At 35.4% G+C, this 17,478-nt stretch overlaps 3 protein-coding genes and 1 pseudogene across 3 annotated transcripts; 3 read left to right on the plus strand and 1 right to left on the minus strand.

Moving 5' to 3' along the window:
• The first annotated feature begins 1,058 nt into the window (after positions 1-1,058).
• Positions 1,059-5,084, plus strand: LOC114396099 (transmembrane emp24 domain-containing protein p24delta9-like). The gene is made up of 4 exons (XM_028357994.1): positions 1,059-1,382; positions 2,198-2,410; positions 3,933-4,009; positions 4,720-5,084. Exons 1-4 carry the CDS (start codon positions 1,161-1,163, stop codon positions 4,862-4,864), a joined length of 657 nt encoding a protein of 218 aa, XP_028213795.1. The 5' UTR covers positions 1,059-1,160; the 3' UTR covers positions 4,865-5,084.
• A 448-nt stretch (positions 5,085-5,532) lies between these two features.
• LOC114394966 (pentatricopeptide repeat-containing protein At5g06540-like) lies at positions 5,533-8,598 on the plus strand. Its single transcript, XM_028356645.1, has one exon. It carries the CDS (start codon positions 5,646-5,648, stop codon positions 7,110-7,112), a length of 1,467 nt encoding a protein of 488 aa, XP_028212446.1. The 5' UTR covers positions 5,533-5,645; the 3' UTR covers positions 7,113-8,598.
• A 1,196-nt stretch (positions 8,599-9,794) lies between these two features.
• On the minus strand, positions 9,795-12,547 carry LOC114397421 (annotated as a pseudogene).
• LOC114397759 (pectinesterase 31-like) lies at positions 12,385-16,318 on the plus strand. The gene is made up of 7 exons (XM_028359948.1): positions 12,385-12,602; positions 12,675-12,920; positions 13,210-13,314; positions 13,778-13,855; positions 14,218-14,405; positions 15,276-15,449; positions 15,725-16,318. Exons 2-7 carry the CDS (start codon positions 12,678-12,680, stop codon positions 15,885-15,887), a joined length of 951 nt encoding a protein of 316 aa, XP_028215749.1. The 5' UTR covers positions 12,385-12,602; positions 12,675-12,677; the 3' UTR covers positions 15,888-16,318.
• The last annotated feature ends 1,160 nt before the right edge of the window (positions 16,319-17,478 follow it).

Genomic DNA, 17,478 nt, shown 5'->3' on the forward strand with positions numbered 1-17,478 from the left:
TAGGAACATGTATATAGTTCAATTTTATAACTCTGTTGGTTGATGATGGTACTACTGGTACCGTGTAAAACTCTTATCTCAATATATATATATATATATATATATATATATATATATATATATATAAACTTTTCCTTACAAAAAAGCTGTGCTTGAAGATAACATATTAACTTGATGTGAATACATTTAGCCTCATAAATTATTTTCATAAATACTATATTAGCTGTTAAAGGGGTCATTTTTTTCACTATTATTTAAATATATAATATGTAATAAATAATACATTTAACAAAAATATTAATTTTTATTTTTATGTGTAAAATTAAAAAAATAAACAAACATCAACTCAAAATTCTATTTCCATCCTGTATATTAGATATTTGATTAATCAAATAAAGTCAGATAAGATTATTAAAATTGACAAAATTTTTCTTCTAAATTTTGGCACTGTTGTATTTTAAGACCATCAATCTCAAATCTTCATTAATTAGTTATGTACTATAATCCAGATTTAATATAGATTGTAAAAAAAAAAATATAGTACGATATTTTAATGAATAATTTTTAATATTTGTATTAATTGTATAATTTATTAGATAAGGCAGTATAAACTATTTTTTAATATATTCAATATATTAATTCTTTATTTAATATCTTTGTATAAAACAGTAAGACTATAATATAATATATTTTAGGAGGATACAAGTTTTCTCTTTTCCAACAAACAAGTTTAGAGAAGATATTTTCTTATTGAAAGTTAAGACATAGTCAGAAGTTGGAAATTGGAAGGATATACAAACATTTTTTTTAAGAAACGAGAATTATAATATACATCATTATATTTGATTTAATTTAAATAGTTAAAATAAAAAATCATATGTTTTTTAAGTGATTGTATAATTATTAAATAACTTTTAATCTTAATATCTATGTATGTCTGACACAAATTTAAATTTCTTCATTAATAAAATAACACCTATATTCTCAAGTGATATATCTCGTTTAATAATAATAAAGTAAGAAATTTCTCATATTCTGGTAGTTAACCGTTAGTTATGTATGCATTTCCCCGTTTTTAGTTCGCCGCAGCTCTTGTCGTTTTGATTGATTACAATTTCATACAAAAACAAATCCCAAATTGAGAAGATTCCGTTGCCGTAATGTCAAATCCAAATCATATTCATATTCTTCGTGTTCTTCTTCTCGCCCCTGCATTGATGGCTAGCATTGTGAATTCAATGCGGTTCGAGCTGAAATCCGGTCAATCCAAGTGCATTTCCGAGGATTTGAAGAGTAACGTCATCACCGTCGGTAATTACTACGTTCTTAATCCCAACAACGATGGATTCCCCATTCCTGATTCTCACAAGATCACTGTGAGGGTATGCTATTGCTCATCATGGTTCAATCCTTTTGGATCACACCCTTTCAGTTTCAATTTTCCAAATTGGGATTTTTTTTTTCCTACCATTATCTTGTAGTACACTTGAATATGTTTAAAATGAGTGATCATTTTAGTCATGCTGAAAAATTATCTTCCACTTTCATTTCTAAAAGAAATTATGAAATCATTATCTTTTGTGCTTATTATGCCTAACCTCTTAACTTAAGGTCTCAGGTTGTTCGGATTATCCCAGTACATTAAATTTAGAGGAAGAACTTTATTATTTATTTATGATGATTATATTTTGTTCAAGCATGATTATCTTCAAAGAAGATACAAGTGATTTAGAAAAAAAGAGAGGTTAATTGACTGTCTCAAGTAGTAATTATCACTGGATGTGGTACCATATAATTAGTAACCTGAAACCTTTAAATTTTTCTAGATTATGAAATGGGTTTTATTTATCAAGGTTAAGATGGTTTAAGGATGATGGTGAAAATCAAAGAAAAATATTTTATAGACAAAAATTAAAATCCGCTCATTTTATTAGACCACACATACTTAAGCCTTCTGTTATTATGAAATAACCTTAAAATGGTTTTTTTTAAGTCTGTTAAGGTAGAAAATGTATGAGAATTGAGAACAAGCTAGAACAATTGAATCTCCAATGGGTTAGTTGGTATCTACTTCTTATAAGGTTTCTTAATTGTTTTATATTTTGTTTTTATTTTGGCTTTGTCTTTGAGTTTTATGAATTTCAAATGTCTCACTTTTTGGCATATATTGGCTTTGTATAACGGGGTTAGTTGCCAGGTGCGTTCACCTTATGGGAACGATTTTCACTATGGGGATAGTGTGCATTCCGGTAATTTTGCATTTACTGCAGCTGAGGCTGGTGATTACACTGCTTGTTTTTCGGTGCCATCCAATCTCAACCTTGCGGTAACTGTTCTCGTTGATTTTGTTTGGAAAAATGGGTTTGCTGCGAAGGACTGGTCTAAGGTTGTCAAGAAGGGGCATATTGAAGTAAGTCTTTGAAGTATTATAATGTTCCTTCACATAGAATTCATATATGTATGATTGGTACTTTTGGAGGAGCATTTTGGAGTCTTAGCAATTCACCATAATGAGTTCTTTGTTACATTATGACTGATTAAACTAAATTATGTTTATTTGGCATTTTTATACTTGGTATGCAATGCTGCTATCATTTCATTCTATCAGGAATGCATATACAAAGAATTGCTTCATCTTGGTTTGAAGAAGCGGAGAGGAGTCACTATGAACTATTAATAGTTCATATTTCACAAGCATGAAATTAGCTTAAATTTTGAATTGATTTTGTGCATTGTAAGTGTGAAGGATACGATGCCTAAAAAGCGTTCAATTTGGATAAACTTCTCAACAAGCTCTTCTAGGAGAAGATATAAAGAAAACAAATCAATCTTCTCCTCCTGTAAGTTAAAATCAAGTTATGTACTTTAGCTATTAGAGAAGTTAGATGGGAAAATTTCTAAAAAATTAAGATGCATAAATTGATTTTAGCTTAAGAGAGAAGTTTGATTCATTGATTTACGTCTCATTTTCTTCTCTTTTAAGTGCTAGTTGAGAAGTTTACCTAAATTGAGCTTTATTCGAATTTCTGTATCTTGTTTCAATAGAGCACCTTTATTTATTATTTTTCACATATACTTTCATAATTTTGTGGTAGCGTTAACTTTATTTTGGATTTTCGTATCTACACATAAAATTATAAGTGTTTACTACTTCGGTACGTATCTTGCATTTCTGTTTATCTCGTTTAAGCCAATGCCAACAAAAAAAGCAAATTATATGATGCAGGAGTAAAATTGTTTGAGCTTGAACATAGGTAGATTCTGCTTAGCAATCACCTGCATTTTACTTATTAGCTCTAATTTCCTTATGAATTTATCAGCTATATTTTGCAGAGCTCATTAATGTGCTTTTAAGTTTTTCTCTCGCAAATTGGATTGGCAACTTGTTGGTGTAGATTATATTTAATCAATCAATAGAAGATAGGACTATTATCATAATGTTTTTGTTTACCTTGTTCCTCTTTTAAAATTTTATTTTTTTGTTCACTTTTTCTATGACAATTACACATTTATATTTGCATAAAAAGCCAAATGGATGGAACTAAAGAGGATAATTTGGGTTGCATGAAAGGGACAGGATGGAGCTAGCCAAACCTGTAAGACAAAGGCTATAGGTCATTTACTCCGATTTAATGTCACATTGTGGTTGTGGATCCAAATTTTTTCGTCTGCTAGCACATTTTTAACTATGAATGTGCAACTTTCTATAGTATGACATCAAAGAACACTAGTATGAACTAAAAAGTTAAATTTATTTTAGTGTGATTACTTATTTCCGTCTGTCATTGTTAGATTTCCTGAAGTTAATCAACATGAATAAGTAAGCTAATTCTAAAATTTCAACCTACCTTTGCAAGGTAAAGGGATGTCTGATTTATATATCTAAATGGTCTTGTGTGTTTTTTCTAAAATTTTGTTTCTTGACATCTTAGGTAATGGAATTGGAGTTACAGAAGTTGAATGATATTGCCTCATCTATCCACGACGAGATCTTTTATCTTCGTGAAAGGTATAAATTCACAGTTTCTGCCTACAAGTTTACTGGTGCTGTTGGTGTCTTTGATATTTCAAACAATGCTTCTCCATGTGATCTGGGTTTTACTAGGCTCATTCAAAATCTCTTTTAAATGCAAAATATATGGAACATGTTGTTGGCTCAAAGGAAATTGGAATAGTTTTCAGAAGGATCTCTCACTGTATGCCTTGTGTCAACAACTGCCAAGTGTTTATACCGTTCAAGAGTGATCCGATACATGTTGTCATGCAAAACTATACTATTCAATTAATTGTCTTATTCTACCCAAAAGAGTGATATGGATGAAATCACTTAACCTATTAACCCTTTCACCAACCAACAAAACAGAAAGAAGGAAAGTTCAAAAGAAAATATGTGACATAAGTTTTTTTTGTTTGCCGTGGCCGTAACAGATTGGTGTTCATCAGAAAATTTCCATTTTTTATGATCATTCTCTCCTGTGCTCCACCTTTATGATCCACCTTCTTTACTTAATGTTCTGTGAGAGGGTCATAAATGTGATAACAAGCCAAGGAGGGAATGGTGTAATTGATACATGTCAGACTCCTATTTTATGTTATAAGCTTTGTAAGGTGTGACTTCACACGGTCACGTTTGCTATTGGAGACCAATCTTTTTAATTATTCTGAAGATAGAGTTTTTGCTGAATTTTGATGGCATTTTACTCCATGTGGCTGATATAGGGAGGTAGAGATGCAAGATCTTAACGACGAGACCAACACCAAGATGTTTACCTTCACTTTGGTTTCTATTTTGGTTTGCTTGTCTGTGGCTGGTTTGCAACTATGGCATTTGAAGTCATTCTTTGAGAAGAAGAAGCTAATCTAAGATGGATTTTTTTCTTTTTGGTTAGCTTGGTTCTTTTTCTAAATTGACTGGTTGTTCCTAATGTATCCATATACCTGATTTAGATTATGTTTCTTTTATAATTTATATTGATAATAAATAGTTGCAGCCAATTTTTATTTTGTTGATGGGATGTAACAATGAATTAGTCTATTTCAGATTTTATTTTTCTGGATTTTTTTTAAGGTTTCAGTGAGCCATATTAAGCATACATCTAAAATTTTCTCCATAGCTCAGTTGGATTAAGCTTACATTTCTACATAGTCCAGTGATTCAGAGTTTTGAAAAGCAAACTAAACTAAGACGACTAGTCAAATTGGAAAATGGATCAACTATAAACGGAGTTGGGTCTAACAAAAGGGTTAGTATCCTGCAATATGTTGAACCATGATTCGAATAATGTTCTATTCAAATAAATATAGAATCAGACTTGAGAAATACATATACTAGTCAGAAAATAGAAAAAAAAAATCAATAAGAATCAGTCAAAAACCAATGAAAAATGTTTAACATGATTTTCTTTGAATTTCTTTAAATTAAAATAAACTTAAAATACGTCATTTTCTTTTTAATTTTAGATTTAAGCTTATTATTAAAAGAAAATATATATCTTTGAAACTTTAGACTTTTTTTAAACAATCAAACTCTCTTTACAACGGAACACAGACAAAAGGTCACTACAATGAATCTCCTTGTATCATTCATTTCGATGTTGAGTATCTGAGTAACAGTGTATCTGTGTGTGTGTTGCATTGAAGCAACAATGGGAACCACCACTGTTGCGTTCACCCTCGCCCACATGGCAGAGAGGTGCACGTGCATGCGCGACCTGAAGCTCCTCCACGCCCACGCGTTCCGCACGCGCCTCCACGACCACACGGTGGTCCTTGGCAAGCTCTTCCGCTTCGCCGCAGTGTCGCCACTCGGCGACTTACGCTACGCCCACCGCATGTTCGACCAAATGCCCCACCCAACTACCTTCTTCTACAACACCCTCATCCGCGCCCACGCCCATTCCACCACCCCTTCTCTCTCCTCCCTCTCCTTCAACCTCATGAGGCAAAACAACGTCGCCCCGGATCAGTTCTCCTTCAACTTTCTGCTCAAGTCACGCTCAAGAACCACCCCTTTGACTCACCACAACGACGTACACGGCGCGGTTTTGAAGTTCGGGTTTTGCCGTCACTTGCACGTCCAGAACGGTTTGATACACTTTTATGCCAATAGGGGGATGACCCTTTTGGCAAGAAGGGTTTTTGAGGATGTTCTGCAACTGGGTTTGGAGGTTGATGTTGTGTCCTGGTCCGGGTTGCTTGTGGCACACGTAAAAGCTGGTGAGTTGGAGGTTGCAAGGAGGGTGTTTGATGAAATGCCCCAAAGGGATGTGGTTTCATGGACTGCCATGTTGACAGGGTATTCTCAGGCGAAACGGCCTAGAGAGGCACTAGAGTTGTTTGGGGAGATGAGGCGCGCTGGGGTGTGGCCGGACGAGGTTACCATGGTGAGCCTGGTCTCGGCTTGTGCGAGTTTGGGAGACATGGAGACGGGGATGATGGTTCACAGGTTTGTGGAGGAAAATGGGTTTGGGTGGATGGTTGCTCTTTGCAATGCCCTCATTGACATGTATGGGAAGTGTGGGTGCTTGGAGGAGGCATGGCGTGTGTTTCATGGGATGACTAGGAAGAGCTTGATCACATGGAATACAATGGTGACTGTGTGCGCAAACTATGGGAATGCTGATGAGGCATTTAGGTTGTTTGAATGGATGGTTTGTTCTGGGGTTGTGCCTGATTCGGTGACACTTCTGGCGCTTCTGGTTGCGTATGCTCATAAGGGGTTGGTCGATGAGGGAATTAGATTGTTTGAGAGCATGGACAGGGACTATGGAGTTGAACCTCGTATTGAGCATTATGGTGCTGTGATAGATATGTTGGGGCGTGCAGGGCGATTACAGGAGGCTTATGATCTGCTTACAAATATTCCGATTCCATGCAATGATGCTGTTTGGGGAGCTCTGCTTGGAGCCTGCAGGATTCATGGTGATGTTGAAATGGGGGAAAAGCTTATAAAGAAGTTGTTGGAGTTGAAACCAGATGAAGGGGGATACTATATTCTCCTGCGTGATATCTATGTTGCTGCAGGTCAGACTGTAGAAGCCAATGAGACGAGGCAAGCCATGCTGGCTAGTAGAGCAAGGAAAAATCCTGGTTGTAGTTGGGTGGAAGGCTGAAGTTTAGGTGTACATTCGCAGCAATCATCATGCAAGGCAATGGTGATGCCCTCTGTGCAGTGCAGGCTGTAGAGTTGTTCTCATGGAATCCTCTATATTTCTGATTTTTTCCGCTATATTGTTGATACAGGGCAGAAAATCGGCAAGTAGAATGGTCGAAATTATTTTTAGATGACCTAATAACTGTTTTCATTGACTGTTCTACCTCAAATTCAAATCATTTGATCACTTCTTGGAGTCTCTCTCTTCCATTTTCTGTTGAGCCATTGCCATTTGGCACTGTTGAAGATTTTCAGGATCCAGTACTATTTCTGTATATATCTCATGAAGCAGCAAGTTTGAAATTTTCTTGCAAATGAAAGTTAATGGTTTTGTTCTATAATGAATTAAACAAGCAGAAGCTGATATCTGACTCTAGATCAGTGCACATATACCGTTTCTCAGTATGTTGTTCAAAGTTTGGGGCCTTGAGCCGTTAGAGTCTGAATGTATTTTCTTTGGAGGAACAAGGTCTAACCATAGATACTGTAATTAGTAGTAATGACAAAATAATAATATTGTGCTGCTGATTGTTGACGGTTTTAATGTTTTATCAAGACCTAGTGATAGAAGAGCTATCATTCACATTTTGTGATCTTATTATAGAATACATCAGGGGAACATATATGATTTCGATCAGATTTGTTCTTCAACTTAAAGGTTTCCACCAAGGGAATTACAATGGGGAGTTTGTGTGTGCCTTTGCTTCTAACTTGGGTGTATGTTTGATTGTCAAAGTGGAGCTTTGGGCAATTCTTATTGCCATTATCTTGGCTCTGTCTAGAGGTTTTTCTAAGCTGAGCATTGAATGTGGTTCAGCGACAGCCATCAATATGATAAATTCTGGAGTGTGTGTTCACCACCTTTGCTACACCCTCTGTTCAGTTCAGGGACGCTTCTACCAACTTGGGAACAACTTTGAATTTTAGGTGCTATCATGTGTTTCGGGAAGCAAACTCTCCAGCAGATGCAGTAGCTAGTCACGGCATGTCCATAGACACAGGGATTAAACTTCTTGATAGTATTCCTGACTTCATTTATCTTCTTCTGTTAGCTGATGCTTCAGCAGCTACTTGGTATTGTCGTTAGTTTGTGTTGCTTGGCCGATATGCCCTTTTATCAATAAAATAAAAAATAAAAAAAGGGAATTATGGTCTTGTACTCCCCTGATGATACAATGCAGTGAACACTTTTTTAATCTGTTACTTTGTAACTACCTTTGCTACAACCTATATTATCTGGAAGAGAATGTAAGGTTCAAGTCTCCACTATATTAAGAACATTCAAACCAGCAGGAGTGGTGGTTCTGTTTTCCTGGGCACCAAAAATGATTTGATTATGGTAAATAATCTGTTCCTTTTATTCCAGTGCTCATAGCTGTCTGTGGTGAAGCCCTTGTTCTGAACCTTCTCAATGATATTGCACTATGGTTGTTTATCGAGTCCTATTTATTGTTGTTAAAGTTCAATGTTTTAGCTTATTTTTCCTTCCCAAAACCACATTCGTTGTATATGCACCTTTCAGATCTGTCGTTATCTTTTCTACCTGGGGAAAACTCGGACAATTCAGTTGGAGTATAACGATGCATCAATGAATATCATCTGGAACTTATTCTTTTAACTAGGTAAAATTTAAATGAAAATGGGTATTATTGTGAAACAGTTCTAGATTACTGCAACAATTATAAATGTAGGCAGATAGTCAACTGCTTCATGTTGCCAGAAGATTTGGATTTGATAAGTTTGATTCGAAAAAAAGAATGGGATGTGTTTTACTAACACCGTGAATATGCTGATGGAAACACTCTTCGCTTGCCTTAAATGCAAAATTTGTTTGTTGAGTGAAGAAGTTTAAGTAATTTTATCATAACTTTAGGTGTTTTGGACCTGGTTGCGGTCCATCCAAATGAGTAACATGGTGTAGAAAATTGCCAGATGAAGAAGCTGAGCAGTTCCTGACGTATCCTTTCATTGATCCAGAACCAGAGAAACCTTGGCTTGCTCAAAGAAGGGCCCTCAGGATTTCATATTCTGCTTGAAAATTTCTGAGGACGCTTGATGAGAATGTTACAGTCAATCACAGTTTATACGCTTAATGTCTTGGGTGTCGGCTTAAGAAAATATGGCATGTTTGCATCCATGTGAAGTGCTAGATGATGCGCTATCCTGTATGAAATCTCCCACGAGGTTATATTTCCTTCATTGAAGAATTTTGTGTGTAATAAGTAGAATAACAATTGCTTCATATTTAAGATATAGATGAGTTAGTTGTTCACATTGTAGGAATTCCTTCTTAAGACTCATGTTTCATACTCACCCACGGAGCTGATGTATTTTACAAAAAATTCAGGTCAGAAAACGGGTATCAGATCAGAGAAAATTCAAATAAGATAGTCACAAGTTTGGATGATATAATTGTTTTTTAGATTCATTATTTAGTCAGTTCATTCTTCATTGGTTGAACCGTCTAGTATTATTTGAGTTAGTCTGGTTTAAATTGGTTTGAAGTTAGTTTAAATTGGTTCAAAATGCCCTTTGAATTTGATCCATCTAATTTTAAACAGTCTAGTTATTTGATTGATTCAGTGGGAGTTTAATAACACAAGTACTAATAACTAGAGACATTAATTGTAAAAGAGAACAATGGTAGGTGAAAATAATTTCATAATTTTGCACATCGGGGAAACATGGGGACAAACATACTTGGAGTTTGTCATTTTCTAAAGGAGTCATTTTATCACTGCTATTAGGTTCATTATGTTACCACTCTCAATTTACTTGTAATAGAAAATTGAGAATGGACCATGTCTCAAGACCAAAGGAGAAATGATCTGGTATTGGCTATTAAGGGGGGGAACCTTTGGAATACTCTTGAGACAAGGAAATCAATGTGTAGATCACATAGCCAAGACTGGATCACATCAGGATGAAAATTTTCAAGTCTGGAAATGCCACCGGTAAGGAATGTCTAGCCTTGCTAGTGTGTTTTGTAGAATATGCTTTTCTGTTTTTGTTTCTAGATAATACAGAAGAAAGACCTCAAACCAAAAGCTTCACTGCCTCGCAAGCATGACCATTTCTAGACAACCTGGTCGCCAGTACATTAGATGTGACAACATCAGGTTTAAAACCTTTTCCCTTCATTTCCTTAAAGACGCTAAATGCAGTAACAAGATCACCCTGAAGGCAGTACCCATTGATGTCTTCCACCATCTCTACTGCATCCTCCACTTTCACCAACTTACACAAAGCATCAAACACAATGTTGTAGGCCACCCCATCAAGAAGCATCCTGGATTCCTTCAAATCCTTAAACTGGTCCACCACCTCCAAAGTCATCCCCATCTCCCCAAACAATGAAGAATGTAGCTAACAACCACCCAATTCGTCTTCACACCCATCGAAACCATCTCATCGTGCAAAGCCAAAGCCTTGAGCAGATTATGACTCTTACAATACCCATTAAACACACCCCGAGCCTCATCTAACTTCTTCATCTCATTACTAAACCCGCGAACAACCTCGTATGTATAAACCTGTAAAGGCGCATTCCCATTCCTAAATGCCTGCAACACCTCATACCCCAAATCAGACCTATGATTATTACAAAGCCCCTCAATATAACCAGCATAGCAATACGAATGAGGAATCCCGCCAACTCTCTCCATCTCCTCAAACACACAAAGGGGTTGTTTCAGGTCACCCTTTTTACACAACGCCTTGATAACAATTGCATAGGTGTAACAATCGGGGCTAAAGCCAAACCTCTTGAGCTGCTCATAAACAGCCAATGCCTTATCCACCTCACCATGCTCCACCAGCCGGTTGAAGAGGAAGTTGCAAGTGAGGACATCAGGGACGATTCCGCGGCGGCGTGTTTGGAAAAGGAAATCAATGGCCTCATGAAACATGTTGAGGCTGACACAGCTTTTGACAAAACCATTAAATGCTCTAAGCAAGAAGCTGTTGTTGTTGAAGTCTTGGAAGAGTGTTTCGAAGAAGTTAAGGAGAGGAAAGGGAAGAGGGTGGTGGTGTTTGATGAGGTGGAGGAAGAGGGAGTCTAGTTGGCGTTGGAGGTTCCAGAAAGAGAGGATTTTGATGATTACGGCGTAGGTGGAGATGGGGTGGTGGAGGTGTGTGAAGAAGAAGAGGGCGTGGGAGGGGTTGTTGTGGAGATGGTGTAGGGTTTGGAGAACGTTGAAGGTGGAGAAAGAAGAGGGAGATTGTTGTTGGGGTGGTGTGAAAGGGGTGTTGTGTTGGAGTGGGCGAGTGCAGTGGAGGCAAATGGGTGTGAAGAGGTTGTTAAGGTGGGTTTGTGAATGGCTCTGAAGGGAAGGTTGAAAGCGCAAAGCCGCATGAGCATGGAGAGAAGAACAACATGCGGCGTTGGTCGTCTACTTCACCCTGCAACCTACGATTTGCTATTAGCAAGGTTTTAACCAGGTTTTTTTTTTTTGGCATAGTTGTTTTGCAATTACAAATTATGAGTGTTTAAATTTTTAAAATATACGTAAAACTTTAAAATTTTCTGTTATGAGAAACAGTAGATTTTGATTTCTGAATTTTTTAGGACAAGTGCTATCACTAGATGCAAAAATGATAGTGATGAAGATAAATTCTTTGTGTAAAAAAAAAATAGAATCTTTATCTATTTTTATCTTGCTTCGTGAGGATAAATTTTTCTTCATTTTTTATTTATGATAACTGAGTCCTTGTTGAATTATCTATTCAGCCAAACATACTTATAGACACTGTGTCGAGTTCGAATATAACAAATAACTTGTATTTAATATAAATTTTTATTATATGAATTATCAAGGATAAAACTCTAATTTTAATTGAAAATATCACTAAAAATAATTAAAAACATTACTTCTTGTTTTTCTTATGGAGTATACATTAATGTAATAATGCTTATCACTTTTTTTATATTTTGGCTTTTTTATTTTGTTTCAAAATCATTAATGTTTGACAAATTTTTAGTTTTATTAATTATATTTTTTAATTATATTCTTATTTAATAATTAAGTTTAATTTTCATGCACTAAAAATATCTTTATATATTAAAGAAAAATATATTTTTCAAAATACATTTTAAAAATATAAATGAATAAAAAATAAAAAATAGAAAAAACTAACTTGAAAAATTAAAAATGTTCAATTAAAATATTTTTCATCCTAGAATAGTTGAACTTGAGACTAACAAGAGTAACTTTCGGATCTCTATCTTTTTTATTAGAAAATTAGAATCATAGTATCCTGTCCTCTTTCCAGAAGTGAATCACCGAGGAATCTAATGTTAAGTGCAGCGAAGTAGATGAGATTGAGAAGGAAGGCAAAAACGTGTCTGACAGCAACTCTGTTAACTGTGACACCCCACTCACTCGACCATTCCATTTGTTAACTCAGTCTCAGACACAACACAATCCAAAAAACACAACATTCTGGAGATGTGAATGACGGTGATACCTTTCGTGCGTTTTCTTTTCTGTCTTCACCCCAAAATCACACTCTCTCTCTCTAGAAAATGGCAGCTTGCATATTCACGGTGGCACAGGACGGGACCGCAGATTTCCAAACGGTGCAGGAGGCTATCGACGCCGTGCCGCTGGGCAACATTCGCCGGACGGTGATTCGGGTCTCGCCGGGAATCTACCGGCAGCCGGTGTATGTTCCCAAGACCAAGAATTTCATCACTCTCGCCGCTCTCAGCCCTGAGGACACCGTGCTTACCTGGAACAACACTGCCACCGGAATTGATCACCACCAAGTACGCACCTTCTCTTCTCTTTGTCTTTTTCCCTCAGATACCCTTTCTGGGTATGCGTCAAAATTGTTTATTTTTAAAATGTTCTCGTCCTTTGGGCTAATGGGTATGTGCCAAAATTGATCATTTCTTCACTTGAATTGGTGGGTATGTGTCAAAATTGTTCATTTTTTAAATGCTCTCGTCCTTTGCGTTAATGGGTATGTGTCAAAATTGTTAATTTCTTCATTTGAATTGGTGGGTATGTGTCAAAAAAACAATTTTATTTTTTGTGTTGGATTTTTTGTTGCAGCCTGCGAGGGTGATAGGGACTGGGACGTTTGGTTGTGGAACTACCATTGTGGAAGGGGAGGACTTTATTGCTGAGAATATTACTTTCGAGAATTCTGCGCCTGAGGTAATGCATTCCATTGCTTGTGTTGTCAAATTTCAATTTTTTCAAGGTTTTTGATTGTGCTACTTTCTTTCTTATCACTTATTCACTTTGATGGATCAATTCAAAAGCAAGTTGGATAGTTTCCTTCCCCTCCTTCCCTTTGTCAGTAGTTGACTTGTTGATACATGTAGATGGCCTGTAATTGTCTTACTTACAAATTTATTTGTTTACTTAAGAGAAAGAATACTGGTAACTTGAAGCTTTTTCTTTTTGGATCTACTGATTGCTGAAGAGAGAGAATAGAGATCCTTTGACATTTATTCTTTTGCTAGTCAATTATCTGGTTGTAAAATCTTTAGATGATTTGGAATTGTTGCTTTATATACCTACATCTCAATTAGTTTCTTCAGAGGTTTGATTTACAGGTAGAAACTATGAAAAGACCTTATGTAGTGTTCCTTTCTTTTCCTTCTCTTTCTGACAGGGTTCAGGGCAAGCAGTTGCAATTAGAGTAACAGCAGATCGATGTGCCTTCTACAATTGCAGGTTCCTTGGATGGCAGGTAGTTCCAGAGCTCCACCGCCTTGATGTCATTTTATATAGGTTTTATGATTTTGTGTGTGTTGGTGATATATATGTATGTTGAATTGCTGAAAAACTTTTGAAGACCCTAAAAAAATTCATCTTTGCTTATGCTCTTTAAAAATTCATTGTTTAAGTGATTGCTTTGATGGATGTCTTCCTGTGTAAATTTTGATTGTCACTTTTCTGGCCTGTTCTCATGAAAAGAATGGTACCTTAAATTAACTTGGGGCCATGATCAGCAGACTACCTGGTCTTATGTTGAATCCCCCGATTCTGTTTCATTAAGGAGATTCTATCGAAGTTACAAGTGGATAAATTTCTTTGATGATTATGGTGCAGGACACACTGTACTTACATTACGGTAAACAATATTTGAAAGATTGCTACATTGAAGGAAGTGTGGACTTCATCTTTGGCAATAGCACTGCACTTTTGGAGCACTGTCATATCCACTGCAAGTCTGCGGGCTTCATAACCGCACAGAGCAGAAAATCATCACAGGAAACAACTGGTTATGTATTCTTAAGGTGTGTAACTGATCATTTTCCAGTGTTAACAATCTCATCTACCATCTATTACTGCACTTTAGTCTTTAGAACTTCTCTAAACTGTCCAATGAGGAAAGAGTTAGTTCTTAAGATCATATGTTTTTATTCAACAATGTGAATTGAATAAAGAAGACTTTGAATAATATTATGATGTTATGGGATGTCATAAACAAGTAGCCTAATACTCATATTTATACTAATATCTTAGGTCAAGTAATAGTGCAGTTGTACTCCTAACGTATTCTAACATCAGTATTTGATGAGAAAATTGAGATTGTCCTTTTAGGCTTAGGAATTAGTGCTTTTGTAAATTTACATTAAATTAGCCTTCTTTCAAGTTGTTTTAGGACTTTTGATATCGAATACGGGGCTAAAACTTTTACATCGCCACAACCACCCCTCTAAAACTACTTCTCTGCATTTCTTTTATAGAAAAAAGAAATACTGAATTTAGCATTAAACTTGTTTTCTAAGGTTATATTTGGGAGTGTGGTTTTGGAGGGAAACAGAAGGCAAGCCAATTTTTTTATTTTTAAGTAAAGAGAGTTATATAATGTTTATAATAATAAATAAAAGATTGGGACATTAAGTTTATGCTAATTTACCATTTTATTTCTTTCATTTTAAAAAAATTCAAATTTTTGGACTAAAAGAGAAATTAATTAAGAGAAAAAATATTTAGAAAAATGTTCTTTATAAATTGGTTTACTAATAAAATGTTGTTAGGCTAAGACTTTCTGTAATTTATTGGTTATAGTCCTCCCTGATCAGGGAATCTTTTTTTATGTTCTGTGGACCATTTGGTTCCTTGTAAGTATTTTACCGGAGTAGTCTCTGGTGCCATTGCAGATGCGTTATCACGGGTAATGGAGGAAATTCATATGCATATCTTGGACGACCGTGGGGCCCTTTTGGAAGGGTGGTCTTTGCATACACTTACATGGATCAATGTATAAGGCATGTTGGCTGGGATAACTGGGGGAAAATGGAGAATGAAAGAAGTGTTTGCTTTTATGAATACAGGTAGATCGTTTCGCAATGTTTTTTGCTTTGCAGGGTATGAAACCGTTCTAGATTAGTGCAACAATTATAAATGTGAGTTTATGTTATACTCAGATAGTGAACTGCTTCTTTTTGTTGCCAAAAGATTCAAAATTTAGAAGTTTGATTTGAATAAAGAATGTTATGTGTTATACTAACACCATGAATATGCTGATGGAAACACTTTTTACTTGCCTTAAATGCAAAATTTGTTAGTTGAGTTCAAGAAGCTTGAAGTAATTTTATGATAACTATAGGTGTTTTGGACCTGGTTGCTGTCCATCAAAAAGAGTAACCTGGTGTAGAGAATTGTTGGATGAAGAAGCTGAGCAGTTCCTCACGCATCCTTTCATTGATCCAGAACCAGAGAAACCTTGGCTTGCTCAAAGGATGGCCCTCAGGATTCCATATTCTGCTTGAAAATTACTTGGGACTGTACTTGATGAGAATATTCCAAACAGACAATCACACAGTTTATACGCTTAATATCTTGTTTATTTGGCTTAAGAAAATATGCCATGTTTTCATCCGTGTGAAGTGCTAGATGATGTGTTTTCCTGTATGAAATCTCCCAAGAAGCTATATTCCCTTCATTGAAGAATTTTGTGAGTGTGTTATAAATAGAATAAGAGCTTCATATCCAAAATATAGATGAGTTTTTTTTTTTTTGACATTAAATATAGATGTGTTAGTGGTTGACATTGTAGGAATTCATTCTTGAGACTCAGGTTTCATACTTGCAAAATCAATTCTGGCCAGAAATGGGCATTGGATCAGAGCCAATTTAAATAAGATCCCATCAGTACTTGTATTTGGATTATCTAATGTTATTCAAGCTCATTATCTGGTCAGTTCATTGGTTGAACCGTATAGTATTATTTTGAGTTAGCATGTTAGATTTTATCTCAAAATCAATTGATATTAAGTGAAACTGCACAATAAATATATAAGCTGTATTCTAAGGAGTGAGGCAGTCGATGTGAGACCGAGATTTGAGTATTTCTTAATATTTTGTTTCTTTAGCTCGGTTGATTAAATAGAAAATATACAAATTAATATATATATATATGTGTGTGTGTGTGAGATTGTAAGTTTCAATGACTCCTGTTATCCGGATAAAAATGGTTTATCATTTAGAAGTTGAGACAGTCTGATTAAATCTTTTAGTAGATATAAGATTGATTGTACCATTAAAAAAAAATATCGTGAGTTCGATCCCTCCATTTGGGGATAAAAGAAAAAGTTTGATGAAATCTTTCTAAAATCCATTGGATTTTTAGACCTTGTCTCATAAAAATGAGTATACCAAAAGGAAGAATTTAGAGTACCTCCATTAAGAGGAGCGTTGCATCAATGCATGCTTTTGATAGATTTGCTGAAAGCTCGCAATACTGCCGCTCATATCCCTCAGACTCCCCACAACTCATTCTCTGTTCAACAACAAAATTTCAATGCAATCTAAAGTTGCCAAATTCAAAATATGAAAACACAATCCACAATCTTCTCATCGAAAATTAGCTACCAATTATACAGTACAGATAATTAATTAATTAGTTAATTCGAGTGAGACATTGATGATTGATGATTGATGAAATTGAGCATGCATGCATGCACCTGAAGTGCTGGAAAAAACTTGAGTAATAACAAAAGGAGCAGAGTTTTTGTTGAAAGGACCAACAGGACAGGGTTATGTAGGGAACTATGACGATGACGTGGATAGCGCTGCATCTTACTTTTCTACATGGATGCATATCTAGAGAACACGTGCAATTGTTGAATATTTGGTGCCTCCACGTTCATTGTTTGATCATCATCATTATAATCTATTATTTAATTTACTATTAAAAAGGATTACGTCTCTCTCGTTTAAACTAGTTTTATATAATCATTCACTCGTAGGTAAGATTGATTTAATAATAAATAAAGAAAAAAGAAAAAAGAGATCATGAGTTAAAAAAATTTTACTTAAAAAAAAGTTAACAACTAATAAATTAACATTTATCGATAAAAA

The sequence above is a fragment of the Glycine soja genome, chromosome 18, assembly GCF_004193775.1.
Source record: "Glycine soja cultivar W05 chromosome 18, ASM419377v2, whole genome shotgun sequence".
NCBI lineage: Eukaryota > Viridiplantae > Streptophyta > Magnoliopsida > Fabales > Fabaceae > Glycine > Glycine soja.